Source organism: Penaeus japonicus, unplaced genomic scaffold, assembly GCF_977035675.1.
Source record: "Penaeus japonicus unplaced genomic scaffold, GWHDUDI00000001_assembly GWHDUDI00000005, whole genome shotgun sequence".
Taxonomy (NCBI): Eukaryota; Metazoa; Arthropoda; class Malacostraca; order Decapoda; family Penaeidae; genus Penaeus; species Penaeus japonicus.
In genome coordinates, this window is record NW_028234407.1 from 2,665,439 (window position 1) to 2,677,577 (window position 12,139).

The 12,139-nt window shown below is 40.0% G+C and overlaps 1 protein-coding gene across 1 annotated transcript; it reads right to left on the minus strand.

Moving 5' to 3' along the window:
- Positions 1 to 2,784: 2,784 nt before the first annotated feature.
- On the minus strand, positions 2,785 to 10,663 carry LOC122264808 (2-oxoadipate dehydrogenase complex component E1; the record flags this gene model as incomplete). Its single annotated transcript, XM_086536804.1, is given in 10 exon segments — positions 2,785 to 3,857; positions 4,534 to 4,619; positions 5,090 to 5,278; positions 5,853 to 5,973; positions 6,810 to 7,012; positions 7,481 to 7,777; positions 8,395 to 8,515; positions 9,036 to 9,167; positions 9,847 to 9,982; positions 10,506 to 10,663. Coding segments are annotated over 10 exon segments (1,548 nt in total), but the record flags the coding sequence as incomplete, so codon positions are not given.
- Positions 10,664 to 12,139: the final 1,476 nt, after the last annotated feature.

A 12,139-nucleotide genomic window follows, 5' to 3' on the forward strand; every position in this document is an offset into this window, starting at 1 on the left:
CACTGTCATTATCACCTTCATCATTGTTGTTATTATCATTATTATAATTATCCTCAAGATTATTATCATTACTATTATCATTATCATCATCACAATTGGTAGTAGTAGTAGTAGTAGTACCATTACTATTATTATTATTATTATCATCTTATTGTGATTATGATGAATGCTAAGATCATCATTATTTTTTTTTTCGTCGTTGTTATTATTATCATTATCATTAAAATTCCTGTTATTTTTGTGATTATTAGTATCATCATAATTATTATCATCATTATCAATGCTATCATTATTATCATCAATTGCTAATTTCAATATTATCTTGAATATGTATGAATACTATCACCCACTAGCTCAAGTATATTATCTTTAACAATCTATATGTTGCAAATAATGAAATCCCATATTATAGGCTAGTTGTGGATTTAGGTTATACTTCGGTTGCGATTGCATAAGCCGATAAAACATACAACTCTTGTCTTTAAAAAAAATAGGTTTTGGTTCCTCTTGAGGAAAATACAAAGACGAAACAGGAAATGGTGCGGAATACAGGACACCAAAATATATATATATTTTTTTTTTCTTAAGGAGATACAAGTCTTATGACCATACGTTGGTACTTAACTTTTAAATGTTCTGTCGGAAAGTAGGTGTTGTTCCTGTCTCACTGCCAGACTTACACTGTTCGATAATCTGAGACTCCGCGGTTTTATACTGTATTCCATCAGGCGAGTGCCAAACGCTACGATGGCACTCTGTCGAAGGTTTGATTAAAATGGCCTCTGGTATCTTTTTTCTGTATAGGGTTATGGATCTGTATGGCTTTATCTATATCTAAGAGTGTTAAGTCATCAGATTGCCTTTCGCTGACTCTGCTGTAGAAACTGGAATAATAACATTCATTTCATTTTATCTATATATATATATATTTTTTTTATTATTGTCATTCTTGTTATCTACCTCATTCGTGTTAATATGAGCAGTCATCTTCCGTGTTCGTAACTTCATTTCAAATAATATCGCTCACTTAGTCACGCACTCTCTCATGCAATAGACACGTTCATGTGCATATTCTTCTCTGTATTTTAAGACGATTATTCACTTCAATTCTTGCTGATTGTTATTGATTTCCCGTAACAAACTTCTCTTTCGCTAAAAAAAGGAAAAAAGAATCTTTAAATTACTTGTAAAAAAATGTCTTAGAACGGCTGTTTCTTTGAAGAAAAGAGAGACAAAGATCGGGACCAACAGAGTGAAAACCACCCAAGTCATAAGCCAAAATTATCCGCAAAAATAATTGTAGGATTTTTGTTTTTTTCTTTTAATTGTGAGGTATCGATCACCGTTGATTCTCTCTCCCTTTCTCTCTCTCTCTCCCTTTCTCTTTCTGTCTCTCTTTCTTTCCCTTTCCCTTTCTCTCTCTCTCTCTGTAAGACACTGGTATTGTACATCATGTGACCCAAGACATTGATCATATATTTTTACTTAATTCAATGCAATATCGCTGGCAGTCTAGTCGTCGTGCTTTTGGAGACTTGACCCATGCTAGGTCACGTTGGCTCAAGTTCAGCTCTCGTCTTGTGCAAACGTGCCTTCGTGACCTCACCGAGGGCGCGTCTCGTGTCTCTGCACCAGTTCCCACGGACGCCGTAGTTTCCCTCACACTTTATTAGCCGTGTGTGGAGCCACGCCGAGTTTCCTTGATGACCGTCCTCTCTCCTCAAGAATTCCCCGAAAGAAAGAGGGTTCTACATGCACATAGGTACGCGCACAAATAAGAGAGGGCGAGCGAGGCAGTTAGGGAAAGAGAGAACAAGAGATAACGAAAGAGTGAGAGAGGGAGAGAGGAAGAGAGAGAGAAAGAGAGAGATAGAGAGAGAGAGAGAAAGGGTGTGAGGAGTGCCTACACCTGTTCACAGAAACGCGTGTATGTATTTACACGTCTTGACTTTTTTTTTTCTTTTTCTTTTTGTCTTTTCTCTGTTTTTCCGTCAGACTTTTTCTCATTTTCTCTCTACCTCCCTCAAGATAAGATATAGAAGCAAGGACATACCATGTGCCCTTTTAAAGATAGTGCCCCGGCCATGCTTTCTGCCCTGCCCACTACCTGTTCGAGGAAGGTCTCACGTCATCTCAGGACCAGCGAAGCTCCGGCCTTGGCCAGGTGCGAGCTGATCACCTCTTCAGCCTCGCTTCCTCGCCCCATTCTCCCAAAGAGCTTCTTTCCCCGGAATAGTGTCAAAATCCCTTGTAATTTTCCTGATCATCTTCCGGACTCTCTCTCTCTCGCTCTCTCTCTCAGTCTCTCTCTCTCTCGCTCTCTCTCTCTCCCTCCCTCTCGCTCTCTGTTTTACTCTCTCTCTCTCGCTCTCTCAGTCTCTCTCTCTCTCTCTCTCTCTCTCTCTCTCTCTCTCTCTCTCTCTCTCTCTCTCTCTCTCTCTCTCTCTCTCTCTCTCTCTCCCTCCCTCTCGCTCTCTCAGTTCTACTCTCACTCTCTCTCGCTCTCTTAGTTTTACTCTCACTCTCTCTCTCTCTCGCTCTCTCAGTTTTACTCTCACTCTCTCTCTCTCTCTCGCTCTCTCAGTTTTACTCTCACTCTCTCTCTCTCTCTCTCTCTCTCTCTCTCTCTCTCTCTCTCTCTCTCTCTCTCTCTCTCTCTCTCTCTCTCTCTCTCTCTCTCTCTCTCTCCCTCCCTCCCTCTCGCTCTCTCAGTTTTACTCTCACTCGAATTTTCTCTCCCTGCCACATTTTAAAATCTAAAGAACAGGACAATAAAATATCAACTTTTTCTTTCTTTTTATTAAAAATCACAAAGCATACCCCAGCAAATAGATTATCTTTGTGAGATCGTGAGAAAATAGTACAAGGTTTTGCAATGGCACACTACTGCTGCCTACACAGCCTTGCAACGAGGTATAGAAATATCAAACATTTCATATGCAGGGCTGTTAGATAGGGCTAAAATTGGAAGCACTCATTTACATTTTTATTCTATTTTTCTATGTTGTGTGATTCAACGTCACTCAATATGAAGATTTAACGACAACGTATGAAGGTAAGTAAATAATAATTCTTGTGAGTTTATGCTATTCTTAGTAATCCTATTCAGATGTTGAGTGTATGTGAGAATGACAAAAAAAATTCTAATTAATTATAAAACAATTGTACAAAAAATACTTCAGGATGCAATATATATGGCTTTACAAGATCAGCATTACAAAACACTAACAGATCTACCAACCAGTTTTCAACAGAGGCAGACTTCACCCAAATATAGGTATGTAACCTCTCTTTTTCTTTTTTTCTTGTTAAAAAAAATCTATTATACACCTCTTTATTTAATATATCTATTCTTCATATGTGAAATATCTAATCTCAATAACAACAACAATAATAATATTAATAACCTCTCTAGTGTGAGGAAAAAACTCTCTAGGTTAAAAATAAGTATTATAATAATGGTAATGATGATAATAACAATAATAACAATAATAATAACGATGGAAGCAGTAGATGTCACAGATAGTGGTAGTAGAAGTGATCATAACTACCATTAGCAGCATTATCACCATCATCATCATCATTATCATAATCTACCTGAACTAATTAATCTCAACAGCAACAAGAGTCATATCAGCCTCCCTGTGCATGGAAAAAAAAAAAAAAATGATATCACCGACCTAAAAAAAAAAAAAAAAAAAAAAAATGATAAAAATCTACAACCAGTCTGCATTTCTAGGCGGAGGTCATTCTCAAGAGGCAAACGTCTGCTCCAGCACGCTCTGGCTCTCCCGCTTGTGCAGGTTGCCGATGCCAACTGCTGCCGCTCCGAGGACCTCCCTGCCTGCGTACTGCAACTGCAACAGGAAATGCATGATCAACATCAAAATGAACATAAATGCGCACACATTCAGAGTTGTATAGTTATATGCATGTGCATAGAATGTACCAACATAGAAAGAAAGGGAGAGGGAGAGGGAGAGGGAGAGGGAGAGAGAGGGGGAGAGGGAGAGGGAGAGGGAGAGGGAGAGGGAGAGGGAGAGGGAGAGGGAGAGGGAGAGGGAGAGAGAGAGAGAGAGAGAGAGGAGAGGAGAGGGAGAGGGAGAGGGAGAGAGAGAGAGAGGAGAGAGAGAGAGAGAGAGGAGAGAGAGAGAGAGGAGAGAGAGAGAGAGAGAGAGAGAGAGAGAGAGATAGAGAGAGAGAGAGAGAGAAAGAGAGAGTGAAAGAGAGAGAGAGAGAAAGAGAGAGAGAGAGAAAGAGGGAGAGAGAAAGAGGGAGAGAGAAAGAGGGAGAGAGAAAGAGGGAGAGAGAAAGAGGGAGAGAGGGAGAGAGAAGGAGAGAGAAGGAGAGAGAGGGAGAGAGAGGGAGAGAGAGGAAGAGGGGGGGAGGGAGGGAGGGAGGGAGGGAGGGAGAAAGGTGATTTATTAGAATATTGAACAAGTTTCCTTGTAAAGACTAATCATTCAATATACTTAAAAAAAAAAAGTAGCCCTAAAAAAGAAAAAAACAACAACAAAAGGCTTGCCCAAATACCTTAGTTGAGCAGAGGTTTTCAAATCTAGGTCGAACGAAGAACCAGGCGCCCATGTTGCGGTGTTCTTCTTGCGACCACACAAATACTATTGGCAGGGAGAGAGAGAAAGAGAGAGAGAGAGAAAAATGAGATTTAGAAACCTGTGTAATTGTGAGGTGAGGTAATCTTAATGTCTATTTGAGGTGATATTGATATCTATATTGATATTGATTGGGTGACACTATTGAGACTATATTTCTATCAGAAAACCAAATGAGGACGTTTGTAAAGATGCCTAATTATGAGTTTAGGTGGTATGCAAATTTTTAAAAAATTGTAAATTATAGAAATGAGTCATACTACCTGTGGTATCTATAATAATGATAATTACAGTAATAACTTATGATAATTAAATGCCAATACTAACAACTAATATAACAAATTTTAAAAAATGATAAAATTAGACAAGTACACCATTAACAAAAACAATTATGGCAAGTACAGCACTTACAAAAAAAAAAAAAAAAAGCGGAAAACAGAAAAGAAAGAAAAAAGAAAAAACAAGACGGCACCCACCCTTGGCCTTCTTGTACTTCGCCAGCTCCTCGTTAATCTCTCGTGTCGGGAAGGGGCATAGCGCCTCCAGCCGCACGATGGCTGTGTCCTTGAGGCCGCGCGCTTGCCTCTCTGCCTTCAGGGCGTAGTAGTGCTTCCCACTGACAAAGACGACCTTGCGGACACTCTCGGGGTGGGTCTCGGTATCACCTGTGGGGAGGAGGATGGGGGAGGCGGAGAGGAAAGGGGAGGAGGGGTGAGGCGAAAGGGAGGGGAGAGAGGGCGAGAAGAGAGAGATAAAGAGGGTGCGGGGGATGAGACAGAGAGAAATATGGAATAGGGGAAGTGGAGAGGGGAGAGAAGAGAGAGAAGGAAAAGACGATTAATAGGTAGGAAAGATAAGAAAGAGGGGAGAGAAAAGAGAGAGGGTAAAGAAGATTAATAGGTAGGAAAGATAAGAAAGAGGGGAGAGAAAAGAGAGAGGGTAAAGAAGATTAATAGGTAGGAAAGATAAGAAAGAGGGGAGAGACAATAAGGATGAAGGAAGTGAGGAAAAGGGCAGGAGAGAGACCAGTGTTTAATAGTCTTTCTCATTGGATGAAATGCAACAACTCACTCTAAAAGTGCATCCAAGTCATCCACATCTAACTATCTAATCTCAAAGGAAGATAGACAATATAGAATACCATCCTATGTGCACATGAATCTCCGAAGTTAAGGATCATTTAACTACTACTATAATCCTCATCAGCGTTACCATCACCGGCTATGCTGTGTCACTCACCTATGACCGGCATGAAGTGGGTGCCGGGTGCCATGTCCTCGAGGCTGGATGTGGCAGCTGGCAACCGCAGAAGAATCTTTGGCCCCGCAACGATCAAGGGCTTCCGGAAGTTTCTCAGTTGCTGTTGGTCAGCAGGGTTTGGCGATTTTAGAAGAAAGCTGCATAATCACTGTGCTAGAAGGTCTAAGCTATTTCCAAATCACATGAAGTACTGACTGGCTATGTCAGTCAATTGTGAATAATTTTGCTTTGGTCTGTCCTTAAGCAGACAGAATCCCATAACCGCAGTAATGGCATAATCGTTTATCATTTGATGAAAGGACACATTTGTCTTACGGATACTAACCAGTTGTATAAAATCCATTCATAAACAAGATTAACCCACACAGGACGGGTGGTACAGCATGTGTACCGCGCATTCAAAAGCCCAGTTGCCGGGCGGCACAGTATTGTGCCAGCTATTCATTTAATTTAGGCCTAATAATTCAAAAGCCCCGGCATTTGGACATTCTAGGCTAGAAATCCCCCGTCGGGAATGGGTTAAGAGGGGGTTACCAAATACCTATATTTCAACTTTTCTAAACAAATTCCAAGCTAGACAGCAAAATGCAAATATGCATGTTTACTTTTGACATTCAAAAATTAAACATAATGCTTAAGTATCATAACTAATGTAAATCTCTCTTTTTGTAAATATTTTGAACTACTCAAAAGATTATAATCTGATTTCTTAACAAAAATTATGCTCACTGCACCTTCTCTCCTATGATGTGAAAGGATGACCCAAAGAAATGGAAACAAGTGCAGGATGATAAAATGCCTTCTATCTCTCTCATGATATTAACCCAGAAACCAACTTTTCCATCACTCCTATTAGCTAAAAAGGGCCTAGGTATGGTCACACGTTGCATACGGTAATGTGCAACTCCTAAATGCCCCAAACTCCACACCACCAACCTGTCTTCTGAGCAGGTGGAAGTACTGGGCCGGAGTCGTTGGATTGACGATCCCCCAGTTGACGTCCTCTCCGTCCGGCTGGTTTTCCTTCGAGTCGCAGTTCTGCAGGAACCTCTCGATGTGGCACGACGAGTGTTCGGGTCCCGCTCCATCATATCCGTGGGGCAGAATCATTGTCAGACCACTCTGGGTCAGCCACTTTGCTGTGGAGAATGGATTTGATCACTGACATTACATAAATGTTATCAAAGATTAATCGTTATTCATACCATTAACCCATTCACGCCAATTGACGTCCTATCACAGGATCGGAATATATTCCCAGTTCTGGGTGACGTCATGAAATGTCAAGTATTTTCTTGCCGAGTTCCGGGCGGGGCAGTTGTGACGTGTTCTATTGCTGGAACATCAGCAATAGATCACTAGATTATTCTTATATATAATCTTTCTTCATAATTCCTTAGTTTCTGTTATTTTAATTTAGGTGTTTGAATGTCATAAAATGTGATATAATGTATAAAAAAAATAAAAATAAAAAATAAAAAATAAATAAATAAATAAAAATAAATAAATAAATGAAAAAAATGAAAATAAAAAAGACATCACAAAAAACTATGTTTTCTGTAATTGTGAGATGGGCAAGGAGGGCAAAGGACAGGAGGGACACCTACCCTCCCCACTGGAGACAAAGGTGTCAATCATGATCTGTGCACCGTTGTAGAAGTCCCCAAACTGTGCCTCCCAGATGCACAAGGTCTTGGGGCTCTCTAAGGACACCCCGTACTCGAAGCCCAGCACAGCCTCCTCTGACAGGATGCTGTTGACGACTTCGAGGTGGGTGGTCTGGTCCTCACTCATGTGGTTCAGTGGGATGTGCATTGCGTCCTCCACCTGGTCTATGAACATGCAGTGCCGCTGGGAGAAGGTTCCACGACCCACGTCCTGCCCACTGATGCGGATGTTGTGGCCTTAGGGTGCGAGTTACTATCCATCAATGTCGTGAACTTGCAATATGAATAGATTTTTATCTAAGGAAAAGCAATGTGTCTATATTTCACTTCTGTCTTTGATCAAGGAAATCAAACCTGATTAAATGATCCCTCTTTTGACTTCATGAAACTATTTCCATGAAGAGTAACATACACTTTCTATTGACCGGTCACTACTCTGTATTACAGATGAACAATCTCCCTCTCTCTTTCTGTCTCATTCTCTCTATGTGTATGTATACCTATGTGTGATCTCACTCTCACTCTCTATCACTCTCTCTTCTCTTCTGTTCACTCTTCCTCTCTCCTTCCCTAACCTGCTCTCCTCCTCCTCCCTCTCCTCTCCTCTCACTCTCACTCTCACTCTAAATACCTCTGTCACTCTCACTCTCACTCTCACTCTCACTCTCACTCTCACTCTCACTCTCACTCACACTCCCTCTCACTCTTACTCTCACTTTCACTCTCACTCCCTCATCTCACTCCCTCTCTCTCTCTCTCACTCTCACTCCCTCTCTCACTCTCACTCTCACTCTCACTCTCACTCTCTCACTCCCTCTGCCACTTCTTTTCTCTATCTCTCTGGAATAACTTGCCTTGATTCAGTAACGAGGCAAATGCTAGGGCTTCTGCAGTCGCCCAGTCCAACCCAGTTCCCTCAGTTAGTTTCTTCAATCTTGCTTCAACGTGAGTCTTCCTGAGGTGCGGGTGGACGTTCTGGAAGAAATTAGGGTAAACGATAACAAAATAAATTAAATGGAAAAAAATAATAATGACCACAATAAGAATAAGGAAACCTTGAATACTTGAATTCAATTTAAAGGAAACACCTCAACCTCGTCATAGAACTAGAGGGTGTAATACCTAAGGCAAAAAAGGAGCTGTTACACTATTAACCTTTTGAAAAGTAAAAGGAAAGTAGCCTTGCATGTTCCAATAAAAGTATGTCTATTCTTAGTGATGCATTTTCATTCTTACAGTAAGGTATTGCATCAAGAAAATCAATATCATTACACTTAAATTAGATGTAAACTGTGAAATGTCAAACACAGTCAAGAAAATAAGAGAGTTTTACGAAAATGCCTTCAACATTTTAAGAAACAATAAATGTAATAATAATAAACATCATCATTACCATCATAACAATAATAACAACTATAATAATAATAATAATAAAAAATAAGTAAATAATCAAATCAATAAACAAATGATTGAGAAGAAAATAAAAAAATCTCACAAAATCTTCTGGCAGAGCGACAGACTTGGCACCCAGGTACTTAAGGTTCGCCACATCAACACCCGTGTCCCACACTTCAACAGAGCTTGGGGCCTGTACCAAGCCAGACCACTGCCTCTCGAGATGGGCTGCCTGGAAAAGAAATTTTGGGAGATGCAGTGATTTACATGAGTTTCATACACCATTTTTTTTTACCTTAAGCACTATGGTGGTTTGCCTTCCCTATCAACATTCATATTTTTTGTTGAACATGTAATACGGAATTGTAAGATATTTTGTAATCAAATACACAGGACAAAGTTACTATAACAAATCAAAGACATAGCATTTCAGCACCCAAAATGCCATCTAATGTCAAGGGTTCATGTTCTTTCCTGATAAACATTTTTAAATACTAGAAAATTGGACAAACAGAGAGCAGCAGATGAATATGCAGAGGAAGAAGAAAATATAAGATTAGCCCAATGGCGACACTGCAGGCATTCAATGACACTGGTGGTATCAGCTAAAAATTAGAGGGACAGGAAAAATGTTTTCTCTGCCCTCCAGGCAGCACAGACTACCCTAAATTACATTTTTACATAAATCGGTCAAAAGACAAGAGTTTAAGCTGACTTTGGAACCCTGTAGCCTCATTACAGCCATAATACTGCATGACTGACTGCGCACTTCAACTGTGAGTAGATGCCGATGTCACATCACATACACATTGACACCCAGTGTTATGCACCTTTTGCTGCATCACATATACATGACACCCATTTTCAAAGGGTTAAGAGGAGAAAGAAGAAGAAGAAGAACACAAACGTACCTTCGGGACATGAGAGTCCACCTTCTTGTGCTCTTCTGCCAAGAAGCTCATCCTCTCGGAGACGATTTTCATGACATCTTCCCGTGTCATGAGGCCTTCTGTTACTAGGGCATCGGCATAGGAGTCCGGCACACTCCTGTTTGTATATACACATCGTAGTTTCACTTGCATATATATTTTTCTTGACTTCTCAAAAAAAATATTTAAAAAAATATAAAAAAAAAATCCTTTATCACCCTGTAGATTCGGGTGGGCGAAATGCATTATTGCGCATGCTTGTCATCTTGTCGGCAGGAGCAGCATTAGGCAAATATACACCCAGCCAGGAGTGGGTTAAAACATATCTTTTAACTTTTGTTTGAATTCCATTTCTAAACCTTTCTTTTCTTCTTCTAAATATTTCTATGATTAATCAAAAATGCATTATGAATCATGAATAATTATTTCACCCTAAATACGTTTCCTTTTATTTAAAGTTAACACTCCATCAAAAATCTTAATCTTCTTACAAAACCAGACAACATATAAACAAATAAACACTTATATAACATAATGAAAAAAAAAAAAAAAATAGTTAACATTAAATCAAATAAGCAAAACATCCTCAAATAATAATAATGATAATAAAAATCTGATCTAAAAAAAACAACGTCGCACACCTGCGCGCATCAATGGTGCGATACATGGAGGGGTTGGTGAAGCGAGGGTTGTCGAGCTCATTGTGGCCCCACCTCCTCCAGCACACCAAATCTACGAACACATCTCTGCGGAACTTCCTCTGGTACTGCACCGCCAGTCGGGCCGCTTTCACCACAGCCTGAAGTAGAGAAGGAGAATGAAAACAAGCACAAATAAATATTTAAGCACACACTACAACACTATATTCCATCCATTATGAGGTTTCCTTTGTAAGACATTCACTAATGCCTGAGGCGGAATTCAAATTTCAAAGTCTTAAATATACACCATAATTTACTGTAAAAAATGAAAAATGGAATATTAAAAAACAGAAGAGTCAAAGACCATTAATACGTTTGATATCTCATTGCATAAGACTTTTCCTGTGGGTGGAATATTAACCCATTGAGTACGGGTGTCATGACATACATGACGTAGGAGCTTTGGCCTGACGACGGGCGTCATGACGTACACGACGTTCGGGGATTTTGGATCACTGTGCTATTTTATTTTGCTATGAAAAAGGAATGAGTGATGATGGCTACTGCAGTCCTAATTACTATAATTACCGTAATATCGTGCAAGCTTAACGTCCAAAACCTAGATGGCACCACTTTTTTCTAGCACCAGCAGGTGAGAGAGCCTTGAATGGCACCCATCCACAGTCTCTAGCATGCACTGTCTCTATAGAGCGATGGCACACACTAAGTTGATGAACCCTTGCTCTAAAGTACCGCCGATGAAGGATGTGCAGGCAGAACGAGAAGAGGAAGGTGACTCAATCCATACCCAGTGTCTAAAATGTGCTCATGTGCCAATACGGATGTCTTTCACTGTGGCACTCACAGTCACAAGCACAGGTTTCCTTCCTCTTCCCTACCTCATGTTATCTTCATTATAAAAGTGGTTATTTGTTTCATATTTGTTCCTGACAGCACAAAACTACGAAAAAATAAAGTTGCTTTTGTCCTCCCCTAAACAGCAAAACACTGAGTATAAAGAAAATAATGAGCTGATATGGATCATATACTACAATTTTAGTCAACTGCAGCATTGATAGAGCCTGTCATACGGCACATATAAGTCTCTAAACTCAATAAAACACACAAAAAAATAAAACACAAAAACCGCTCTAGTTTTACAATGAATGACTGAAAGAGATTTGGATGCTTCAAATTATATTGCTTCAAGTGGTCTCTCTCTAAAATAAAACCTATCCTGGAGGCTGGGCAAGCAAATTGATCTCCGTCTGCAATGGGTTAACACACTGTGAATGGGTGTCATGACATACATAATGCAGGAGCTTTGGCCTGACAATGGGCATCATGACATATATGACATTTAGAGATTTTGAATCACTGTGCTATTTTAGTGTGCTATGAGTAAGAATGATGACAGTTGCAGTCATAATTACTATAATTACTGTAAAATTAAGTAAACCTAACATCCAAAACCTAGATGGCACCACTTTCTTCTAGCATCAGCAGAAGAGAGAGCCTTGAATGGCACTCATCTACACTCATCTAGCAACTACTATCTTTAGAGAGTGGTGGCACACAGCAAGTTACCAACCTCTTGCTCTAAAGTACTGCCGATGAAGACATCGATGTGCAAG